General features: G+C 45.8%; 1 protein-coding gene across 1 annotated transcript in view; it reads left to right on the top strand.

Annotated features, from left to right (window-relative positions):
• The window catches only part of LOC144773117 (E3 ubiquitin-protein ligase TRIM39-like), a 391,830-nt gene extending 380,065 nt beyond the window's left edge, over positions 1 to 11,765 (top strand). Inside the window, exon 7 of the mRNA XM_078657975.1 lies at positions 10,354 to 11,765. Within this exon, the coding sequence (XP_078514101.1) occupies positions 10,354 to 10,886 (533 nt within the window). The 3' untranslated portion in view covers positions 10,887 to 11,765. The remainder of the gene's footprint in view (positions 1 to 10,353) is intronic.
• The last annotated feature ends 383 nt before the right edge of the window (positions 11,766 to 12,148 follow it).

Below are 12,148 nucleotides of genomic sequence, written 5' to 3'. Positions count from 1 at the left end.
TGTTCTCACTCCCCGACCCCTACTTAATGGCGGCCGCTGGCACACCAAAGAGAAGCCCATCTGCGCACGATCCAACCATGACCATGACCAGCGCCAGGTACCCTGGTCCTCAGATTTTCCCCCTCCCCCCCCCCCCCTCGCTGCTACGACTCAGCAACCCTCCACGCACTCAATCCTGGACGCATCAACAACTGCCAGCTCTCGACACCTATCATTACCCAGGGCCCTGTCTCCTGCCGACACTGCTGTCGCACCTTCACCAGCCTCCGGACCCTGACTGGTACCGCCAGACGCCAGAGCACCCAAACCCCTGAACTGCATCCTCCTCAGCACTGACACACCATAGAAATATGGGACCTCCTCAACACCCTCTCGTCTGACGACGCCTTCCTCACAGAGACCTGGACCAATGCCAACTCCCCACCCGACACCGCAACAGCCATCCCCGACGGGTACAAGATCCAGAGGAAAGACCTCCCTAACCACTCAGGAGGAGGCCTTGCCATAGTCCACAAATGCTCCCTCCAACTGACAACCTCCATCTTGAACGACTCCTTGCCCCCCCCCCCTCCCTCCCTCCATGGAACACATTCGCTTCAAGATCCAGGTCAACCTCAGATCAACCTTATGCGGAAATCTCGCCTACAGACCTCCTAGACGCCGGGCCCCGTTCACCCACCACAATTGCAAACCACATCGTGCCTCATGCCTTCGCCTCTATGTACTGCTCGGAGACCTGAAATTCCATCTTGACAATCTCAGTGACCCAAACTCTACTGCCCTACTAGACAACCTCGCCAACATCTGACTGAAGCAACTAGTCTTTACCCCCACCCACAAGGCAGGTCACACCCTTGACCCCATCTTCGCAGGAGGAATCCACATCCACTTCAGTCACACCACGCATCCTCTCTGGACGGACCACCACTGCCTCCACTTCTCAAAATCCACCGCACACAGGTGAACGCCACAACCCCGGCGCAGAAACTGAAGTAATGTCACTGAAGAGCACCTTGCTGCCACACTCCTTCTCCCCCCCCCCCACAAATCACGACCATAGCCAAAGAACTCCACAATCGATCACTGACTGCGCCAACACGCACGCATCCCTCCAGAACACCAACATACAACACAGCACGAAAGCCACCTGGTTCACCAGACCTCTGTGAATCCAAGCGCTTGTGCTGACGACTCGAGAAAGCATGGAGGAACAGTAAAACCCCGGAAGCATGCACCGCCTACAGGACCGCCCCTTCAGCACACCACAAACTCATCTGATCTACAAAGAACTTCAGCCAGGACAGAATCCTCTCCAACTCCCGCAACTCCAAGGAACTTTCAACATCATACAAGAATTCACCAGACCCCCCAGCGTAACCTCCGACGTGTCCACCTCCCCCCCCCCCACCCCTCCAAGGACCTCTGCAACAAACTCTGCTCCTTCTTCCACCACAAGATCAGGGTACTCAAAGACCATCCACGCCTAGATCCCTGTCACCACAGAAGACACCGCAAAGACCATGAGGAGCATACACTCCGGAGCACCCACTGACCCCTGCCTGCAGCACATCTTCCATAGGGCTGCCTTTGCCATCACACCAGAACTAAGACGGACAATCAACTGCACGCTCAAAACAGGCACATTCCCTGATGACTGGAAACACCCAGAAGTCAAGCCCCTCCTCAAGAAGCCCTTAGCAGACCTAACGGACCTCAAGAACCACAGGCCTATCTCTCTCTTCTCCTTCACCAAAGTCACAGAGAAGATCATCAACAGCCAGCTAAAGAACTTCATAAAAACCAACTACATCCTCTACGCATCTCAATTTGGCTTTCACAGCACCGAGACCACCCTCCTAGCCACCACAGACTACCTCCGCACACTCCTTGACCAAGGCCACACTGCAGCCTCATCCTACTAGACCTCTTAGCAGCCGTCGACACCGTCTCCCACCGCACACTAGCCGCCGGACTCCACGACGCTGGCATACAGGGAGCTGCCCTAGACTGGATCCGCTTCTTCCTTGCCGGTTGAACTCAAAGGATAAGACTCCTGCCCTTCCTCTGCGAACCCACAGAAATCGGATGTGGAGTACCCCAAGGATCCTCCCTCAGCCCCATGCTCTTAAACATCTGCATAGCCCCCCTCGCAACCATTGTCAGATGGACTTCGCATAGTATCCTACGCCGACAACCCTAAGCTCATCCTCTCCTTCACCAAGGATCCTGCCATCACCAGGAACAACTTCAAATAAAGAATAAAAGCCTTTGCATCCTGAATGAGCATCGGCTGCCTGAAGCACAACTCTGGGAAAACAGTCCTCCTCCTCGGATCCACCACTTCTACATTAGACGACACCTGGTGGGCCCCCGCCCTCGGCTACCCTCCCACGGACCATGCCCGAAACCTCTGCATCCTACTTGACTCCTCCCTCGCCATGAACTGATGGATTAGCGCCGTATCCTCCACATACTTCAACACCCTCTGCATACTCCGCAAGTCCTTCAAATGGATCTCACCCCGCCCTCCGGAATCAAGGAAGATAGTCTCCCACGCACTCCTCACCAGCAGGCTGGACTATGGAAATGTCCTCTATGCCGGAATCAACAAATCCCTACTCCACTAACTCCAGACCATCCAGAATGCTGCAGCCAAGCTCATCCTTCGTATCCCTCGACAAGACCAAATCACCCAGCACCTACAAGAACTCCACTGGCTACCCATTGAAAAAAGAGTGACCTTCAAGCTGCTCACACACACCTGCAAAGCCCTCCCCAACACCGGACCCCAATATCTCAACAAAATAATCTCCTTCTACTCCCCCAAGAAAAATCTCTGCCCACCTAGCCGTAGCCGAAATCCCCTGCATCCACATAGCCAGAATGGGAGGCAGCTCTTTTTCCTAAATCGCTGCCAAGACCTGGAAATAACACCTCCCTCGAAGCCCCGCGCTATAAGCATTCAGGAAGAGCCGCAAGACCTGGCATCTACGGATGACAGGAGCTACCCGAAACCACCCTCCCCAGTGCCTCGAGACCCTCACAGGTGAGTAGTGCGCCCTACAAATCCTTGATTGATTGAGGCAGTTAAGTCAATCCTTTATGGAAAATTGTGAAATTATGGTCTATCAGTCTGCTAGCCTATATGAAGAAGCCATTCTCAAACCTGGTGAATGATTGCTTACATGCATGGAAACAGTTTATGAAATGTGGCTATGACCCTGTGGCCACAGTTCCATGGTCTGTGGGTACAAGCAGTCATGCTGAAACTAAATGCTTGGCTTCAGTCTACATGATATTAAGGCAATAGTTATGGACTGTCCTTTTGACGTTGGGCTATTTAGAGAGAAAGCATATTCTTTTTTGGAACATGTTGAAAACAGGGCTAAGACTCTAGCTCTGGCCTCCACTGCATGGCAACGTGGCCAATAGTATCAGAAGGTTCATGGTTACCCTAGGGCAGTGCAGCACTAGCCATCATGGCCGAATCAAATGACAGCAATGTGATCGCTCCTTTTGCTATAATTAGTCCTTTCAGTGCAAGGGTGGATACGGAGGGCATCCCTGGCAGGAACATATCTAGTTTCCAATCTCATATGCAGACTTTGCCACCGCCAAACCTTTAGGGGGAGGAGGGTGTCCTATTTTCTTTCTTGGTGGGTGGCGATCCCATCAGACCGCACGGCCTATTCCTGTTCTTTCCTATATTTCCCCGCACATGCCCCCCAACCTTTTCAGAGTAAGCTCACCAACTCATGCCTCAATCATGGAGAAACAATTCCTTGGCTTGCTGGTCAAATAGTCCGTAGAAGCTGTGCTTCCAGAAACATGGGGCACTGGATTTTTACGGAGGCCCATCCTGGCTCCAAACCATCTGAACTTGTTGAACTGACAGGGTTCAAGATACTGTCCCAACCTCAGGTCCTGTTTGCTGTGAACTGGAACGGTGATGTGTAGTTAATATAGTCTGGCTAGCAAGTTGACCTCACTTTAATGGTAAATGTGTTCGTATTGTAACTGTAGGATGTTTGTGAACTATACAGTAACTCGCATAGTGATGCAGTACTATAGAGGTATATTTCACTTTTGTAAATCAGCATTTCATTGGTTACAAATTTGTCAATTTTAGAAACGGAAAGGGTGTACGACTTATCCCCTTTCAATCTGATTTCTGCTAAGGAGACGGCTATGCTGTTTGGAAGAGGGGGATGGGGGAAATCCTATGTTCAAAAGACACCTTGGAACTTTTGGACAACTGCAATGGCTGAAGGTGATCCTGTGCTGTTGCAAGAGGAGGAAGAAATTGAAGGGCTCCAGTGTATGGGAATCTTTTTCTGTGCCACCTAGAGAGAAGTGTATTCCAAACGTATTACATGCAACCTATATATCAGTTATTGCAAGGTCACATCATTTCATACCTTCTGAATTAACAGACTACAGCTCATAAGTACTATTTCCAAGAACAGCCGTACCGATACGTATAGAAATTTACATATTTAATGTAGAAATATACACACGGAGCTGATAAGGTATCATTTTCGATTTCTCTTTTTTTGAAGAAATAGAGATCTTTTGCTTTCCAACAGCCAGCAGTGTCTATAGTTGTTGTTGGCGGTGTTTAGTAGTATTGGATGTGTTTATAGCCCACTTTGTGTTATTCACCAGTCACATAATGCTTTACTTCTTAATTGTATTTCTTATCTGGTTTTCTGTTCGTTTTCATGGTCATGTGACCAGAAGCGTTACAACTGCTTTTCTAATACTTGTTGAACGTCTTAGCTGCAGATAAGCTTATTTCCTTACCTCATTTTGGTAGTATTTTGCTACATTAGTAGCCCAAATTGTATTAAAGCCAATATTTTTCTTCCTTTCAAAATTAAGTTGGTACAATGTAGTTTTCATATGGTTAATCTACATGTTTATATATGTGTCTGAATCTGTGTTGCTTATGCTTGTATGTCAGGATATGTGCAAGATGGTTATGGTTTGGTTGGTTAGACAGTCATTTTTTGAACCACACACCATGCTGAGTTGGTATCTGATAAAGACTTCTAGCTGCAAATTCCTTACTTTAGAATTGTCCCCAGGCGTCACACTGACCACCACAGCTGCAGGTTCCCCTCACTTGGAGATTTACAAACCTTTCAGGCCTTGAAGTCCCCAACTGACCTTCCCATACACCCCAGCCTTATACTAAACACTACATGCACAACCGTATTACTAAAGGCCGCAGACGTTCGTCCCTCCTATTGAGGAGGCATTGATAATGAGGCCAACATGCAAGCACTCTTCAATCGCTATATCATACCATGTTCACTGCTTAAAACTCCACCACCACCTGAATAGCATGTGGCATTACATAAACGGCTGTCTTTCAGTTCAAGTTGATTTGTTTTGGTTGGAGGAAGTTCTTGCATTGTCCTGAGATTGGGGTTTAAACTAGGAATGTTGTATTGGTTCTGTTAAAGGTATTTTTTCTTTCCTCAGCTGGATGGTGTCCTCATAAAACCATATCTTGACACTGGAAACTGGGGATTATGACCGGGATTACACATCATGGTGGATACAAAATATATAGTACTAATGTAGGATAACATATATATAGTACTAAATAGTTGCTTCCACATATACTTTACACTGTGTACCTGGGCAGAGCACACCACAACCCTCTTATAGCGCACTGCACATGTGATTGCCAAAGGTCGGCAACCCCAACATGGCTACAGCTGGCAGCATTCGATTACTTGCTTTTAAAAGTAAAATAGGGAAAGTAACAGAAGGCTATTTAAAAATGAGGAAAACGCAACACGGCCCAGTAATAAATGGAAAGCCTTTAAGGTACAGCAGGGACATGCATTGCAACCTCAAATGGCTTTGTTCCACTAATTTCTAAATTTACCTCCACAGAAGACCTCCTTCAACACTATGATCAAATACCCAGACCAAATGACTCCAATAGGGAAAACAATGACCAGTTGAGAGAACAACACAGCCAACTGATAGATCAATTGAGCTTCAATGGTGTCAAGGCCTATCTGACTTCCAAGCAGCCTACATCTGTGACGCAACTCAACAACCTCACCAACCGAACATTGATATAAATGTCCTAATAACGATACAAGTGAGGGCAGCACTAATGCGCATAGTGTTGGAGAGCTAGACTATGACGATTGGATAGAAGTGTTAAAATTCCCTAAACAGGTAGCGATTAAAGCTTGATACAAACTAATGTAATTTAAATTTCTGTATAAAGTCTATTACACTAAAGCACATTTACACACAATTAGGAACATTACACACAATTAGGAACATTTCTGATACTTCCAGTTTACAGCAATGTGGGCTAATGGGGACCTTCGTCCATGCTCTGGGACTGTCCACACTGACCGTTTTATGGGAGAAGGTACATCAGGGACCAGAGGGCCATAGGAGTTGCTACTTCGTACCAATGAATACTTATTAATCTGGAACTCCTATTGGCGTAGAGAGGGAGCACGCAGGAGGGGTTTGGTTGAGGTTCCATAGATGGACTGGGAAATGGATATGAGCTATCTACAGGAAAAATATATGTATAAAGGCAGAAAATGACCTAAAAACGTTGATAAAGTATGGAAAGAATGGACTTATGAATCATTGAAGCATTAGTGACTTGGGGGGAGGGGGAGTGGTTGGCTTTGCATTTTCTTTTGTGTGTTTTGAGTTAAAAATCAGTAAAATACTTGACAAGAAATAATGCACTTGGCAACGGACAGGATGCCCAGCTCAGAATACATTTCCATTGAAACCTATAACTTGCACAGCTGGCTCCTAAACGTGTGTATGTATGTATATATATGTATGTATGTATATATATGTATGTATGTATATATATGTATGTATGTATGTATGTATGTGTATGTATGTATATGTATGTGTATGTATGTATATGTGTATGTATACATGTATGTGTATGTATACATGTATGTGTATGTATATGTATGTGTATGTATATTTGTATGTATATATGTATGTGTATGTATATATATACATGTATGTATGGATGTATATGTATGTATGTGTATGTATGTATGGATGTATATGTATGTGTATGTATGTATAATTCTTTTTACGATTCGGGACAACTGAGGGATTCAATGGAGGAGGCATCCCCTTCCTAAGCCTGGTTCATGAATAAATGACGCAGAGGCCTTCGGCCTCTGCCAATGTTCCATGCAATTATAAAGTAATAGGTTAAATTACTGCCACTCACCTTTTGGAATGACGTACTGAGTGCATCCCTGCTTTACAGCACATAACAAAATGTATGGCGATTGTTGCATAATATAGCCTCAAATCTCGATGGTCACATAAAACCTGGCATTCTAGGAGTAGATTTGCTTAAAGCATTTGACACGATCGGCTGACCATACCTCAGGGCGATACTCCGGAAGTTCGGACTGGGCCTGATCAAATGGGTACAATTACTATACACTGCCCCAACAGCCAAGGTCCTGATAGGGAAAGACTGATAAATTAACAGAAGAGGGAGGTAGAGTAACACAGAAGGATTCTTACTCCACAGACATATTCGTATAAACAAAAGGAATCCTACTGGGGTAAAGAAAGAGTGTTCGTCACGGTGGTGTGGGAGCACTCAGTGTTTGATAAAATACCCCTCACACACCAAAAGGCCCCTTGGTGTCATGCTTCATCATTGGGGTCTTCGCACCCTTCTAACGGGATGCGGCGTGCTGCCATTGTTAAAAATGTATTTGTTAAAAATAAATTTTTTCTACAACTAGTGAAACGTGAGTAAGGTGGGGAAGTTGTGCCCCCGTCCTGAAGAAGGAGCTTTGCCTCCGAAACATGTTGACGCACACCTGAGGTACTGTCCATAATCATGACAGTTTCACCTCGCACCTCTTTTAATAGTACCAGCCCAGGGTCTTCAATAAACTTTTTTCTAGTCAACCCACGAGCCAGGTGCTTTTTAATTTTTTCACCTCAACCCACCACTCACATTTATAATATACCCATTCACATGCACCACATATAGTCATTACTATAAGTGTTCCAGCGTAGTCGTAGGTCGCAGCACGCCGCATCCCGTTAGAAGGGTGCGAAGACCCCAATGACGAAGCATGACACCAAGGGAAAGACTTATCCGAAACCATACAGATTCTGAGGCTGACAAGACAGGGATGTTGACTATCTTTACTGGTGTAGCCGTTTGCTCTTGGTATGAAGCCACTGGCAGCAGATTCTAAGGGGGGGGGGGGGGGGGTGGAGAGACAAGGGGACTGATTGTTGCCAGAACAGATCACAATATCCCTGTATGCTGTCTCGATGTTCCTGTGAGGATTGGACATGGAACTGAGCTGCATGATTAAAACATTCTATGAATTTGGCAAGCTATGGCTAACTTGACAAAAACATGTATTTGCCTCATTGAACAGTTATTGCCTCCTATATTGACTGACCAGTTAGGGGCTAAGATAGGCTGGAAAACGCATTCTTTTGTACCTCCGTATTAGAATCATACACGCGTAGCGTGATCTTGACCCAACATTGGGGGTGTAATTTGAAATTTATGGTCCTCAGTTGAGTTTTAAAGATGCTCCTAGTACGCACAATGCTGCAAGTGATATTGGCTAAGAAGGTTGTAACCCGCCCCCCCTCACCAATGCTTTATTATTCTGCCCACACGATACATGGCTCACTGTACAGAGCTGGACACACATGATTTCACTAATTTGGAGCAACAGTACGTGCAGAGTGCTTAGCACTTTGAGATTGCCACAGGACTTATGAGGATTAGGTTTCCCCAACTTTGAGTATTATCATATGGCATCTCAGTCCCAGTGGTTGACAAACTGACTGGCACACAAAGCCCTTATGGGAAGCCACATGGGTACGACCCCAGGAGAATCCCAGCGAAATAATACCCGACATGCGTACCAGGCAGCACAGCTGTACTATCCCAATATACTAAGGGCGTTGCTCATTGAGCCGCGAAACAAGAGGAGGATGTGCATTCCTGTGGATTCGTTATCCTGGGTGACCTGTATAAATATGGTGAGCTGATGTACTTCACAGAGCACATGGAGGTGTATTTCTTACAGGTAGATCTTTTCTTCATGGCGGCATGATCGGAAAACGACATGAAAAACGGCCATGCAGTCACAACAGAACTGGAATAAAGTTGCTCATTTTATAACTAACATTGACTTGAGGCCATAACTATCACACCTATGCAGAGCACTGCACGCTGACTTAGATGGAAGGCTTGACAATTTAAGAACTTGGTGGACATAGAATCTAGGATAGGACATGAACTTACTGACACTTTATGGGAAAAAGTCCTGGCGTAACAAACTCTGGTTTCCGAAAACCTAGACTCTGACTCCAACAGTTTCACTACATGCCTAGAGCATGCGTGACTCACAAAAAATTATGCCTGATGGCCCAGAGTGACAATGTAGAGTGCCCCAGATGTAGGAAAGAACTTGCTGTTTTTTTTTTATCAAATAAGCTGGTCCTGTTAGGGCATTGTCCATTTTTGGAATGCAGTGATGGATAATTTGGTGACTGGCAGGACAGCTCTGTTTGATCTGAAATGTACGTTAAGTCTGCACTCCTGACCAAAGAAGGGTAAAATGGCGACCCGATTAGTAGACTCCGTTTTGACTGACAAAGGTGCACAGATGTGGTGCGGCTCGCTTTGAGAGGGTTTGTGCACAAATAACCTGCCTCTACTGGTTTCCTGCAGTGCAACTGGAGGCAGTTGTTGGGATAACATCATTTAGGTCCACAGAACTGAACATAACAATAGTATAGTGCACTACATTTTGTGGTAGTGAGGTTGAGTTAGATCTGTTGGACAAAAAGGCAGAGCCGGCTAGCTCATCCACCAGGGTACAGTGAGGGGCCACCTTAGAGCCCTTAGACTCCAGTGTAGGTAGCGTCCACATCTTTAGCATACTGGAAGCAGAAGTGCATAACGAGTACATCTGGAGTGAAGTTGGGGCTGGAACATTGGTTGGCTGAATCTCTGGTCGTGTTATTTTGTGTGCACTATTGATGGTGTTTGCAGAAATTGTGGCTCCTTGTGTCTGTACAGTTCATCGCTTTGGCACTGAGCTCCTGTACATCTGTGGTCTCCTCTTCCATTACTAGTGACTGGTTTCTGCACATTACATCATTGTGGTTGCTTTGTCTGTTTTGACTGTCTTCTCTCTCTGAAGTCACTGACTCTGAATCTCTAATTCTTTGTTCTCCTGGACTCTTAACTCTCGCTGTGACTCTGGATCTTGGTGCATTACACCAGTAGGTTGTTGGATTCTGTATTAACTCTGTGGTCTCCTCTCTCTACAGTGCTCCTGGATATATATACAATGCACCCTGAGCTTGCACTGCTTGATCAACGGAGAAGTGTGATGGCGGCATATAAAAAACAGCTCCTGTCGGACAATTCCAAGAGATTCACTTCCAGTCGCTGTGTGTTGGGGAGTGTGGGGATCATTTCAGGAAAGCATTACTGGGAAGTTAAAATTGACCAGAATACGAAGGAGTGGTTTTTGGGAGTAGCAGCTAAGTCAGTGAACCGGAAGGGTGTGTTCAACTGGTCACCCAAGGAGGGGGTTTGGGCTGTGAAAGGGAATTATAATGAGTGCTGGGCTCTTGGAGATAAACCAGCACGACTACACTTTAGAAACTACCCCTGGAAAGTTGGAGTATATCTGGACTATGAGGGTGGTCATCTGTCTTTCTATAATGTTTGGAGCTTGGATCATCTCTACACTTTCACCGGTGCAGTCTTCACACAGAGGCTTTTTCCATTCTTTTCACTTGATGGAGGAATGCTGACCCTTGTGGAGAAGCGGAACTCTTTTTACTGTACTTCTTGATAGCACAAGACAGTTGGAAAGTGGACTATTTGGTTCACCAGGATGGTGCCCATTAAGTTTTTTTTCTTTTTTAAAAGCCAGACTGCCGTTCCCTTCAGTCTAGCACCCAAGACTTTCTTAAACACATTAAGCTCTTGAACCTCACCATGTGTGGCACTGGTGACTGCCTTACATACTTTTTATTTTCCTCACTTTTATTCGGGTCTGCTGGAAAGAATGGCTAGTCAAGGAGAGGTGTTTTCAGAGCGCGAACAGAGGCTGAGTGCCAGAAAGAAGGGTTGAAACCCTATTTTGAGGAAGGTCGGCTTGCACCGAAAGTTGGAGTGGTGTGTATCAACACCTCCTGCAAAGCGGTCAGTCTGCCCATCTCCTCTCCAATTCCCTTTTTCAGAGACTGCCATGACTCGTACAGGGTGATCACCTGTCCTCCAGCAGGAGATCAAACCCTTCTCTCATCAAGCAACGCAAGACAACAGGACAGCCTCTGCTCTGCCAGTGAGGTCACCTCCCTTCTCCAGTCGACATATGTTGATGCCTCTTTCATTGTAGGGACCGACACTTCAAGTCCTTCCTTTTACCAACAGATTTCACCAGCCTTCTTTCCTCTACACTACAGTTTGGACTCTTATCCTTCCTCCACTACCACTTAAAGGCATGACGAATGTCATCAGTGGGGTAGAGACTGTCTTGTCAGTTGTAAGTGTTCAGAGTGGTACGCAATGACTGACTTGGAGGTGGTCTAAGCAAAGGGTGGCCAGGTGGTGATTTGTGGAATCTTCGGAGGCTGGATGTAAGCCATAAGGGCATTAATGGGGTGGATCATTTTTATAGTGTCTGCAATCGATTGTGTGGTGGAAGTATCCATGGTACTCTTTTATTCTGATTGAGGGGTTTGTTGGGCATGAGATTGTGGGATAAAAGGGACAAGAGTGGATAACGATTGTTTTAATTGTATAGTATGTATTTTCTAAAGAATATTAATAAAAAGCTGTTCTTAAAAATATTGGTGGTGATTTATTTCCTAGTGATGCACTACTACTGATGCTACTTCTACAGAGCCAGTCTAGTTTCCTCTTCAGGGAACATGTACTTATTGGGGATGCTGCTGCATCCGTACATGCTGCAACAATACCCAGCTCTGCAAATGAGCCCAAAGCCTGCCTGGCATTATGTGGAAAAAGAAACCTTTATTCACAATGTAAACATAAGAAAAGTAAAAATGTAGTTTATATATTTTTATCTATAGGTTTAGTTTAGGGTTG

The sequence above is a fragment of the Lissotriton helveticus genome, chromosome 1_1 (assembly GCF_964261635.1).
Source record: "Lissotriton helveticus chromosome 1_1, aLisHel1.1, whole genome shotgun sequence".
Classification (NCBI taxonomy): Eukaryota; Metazoa; Chordata; class Amphibia; order Caudata; family Salamandridae; genus Lissotriton; species Lissotriton helveticus.
The sequence above is the reverse complement of the archived record's forward strand: the minus strand, read 5'-3'. Positions and strand labels throughout refer to the sequence as shown.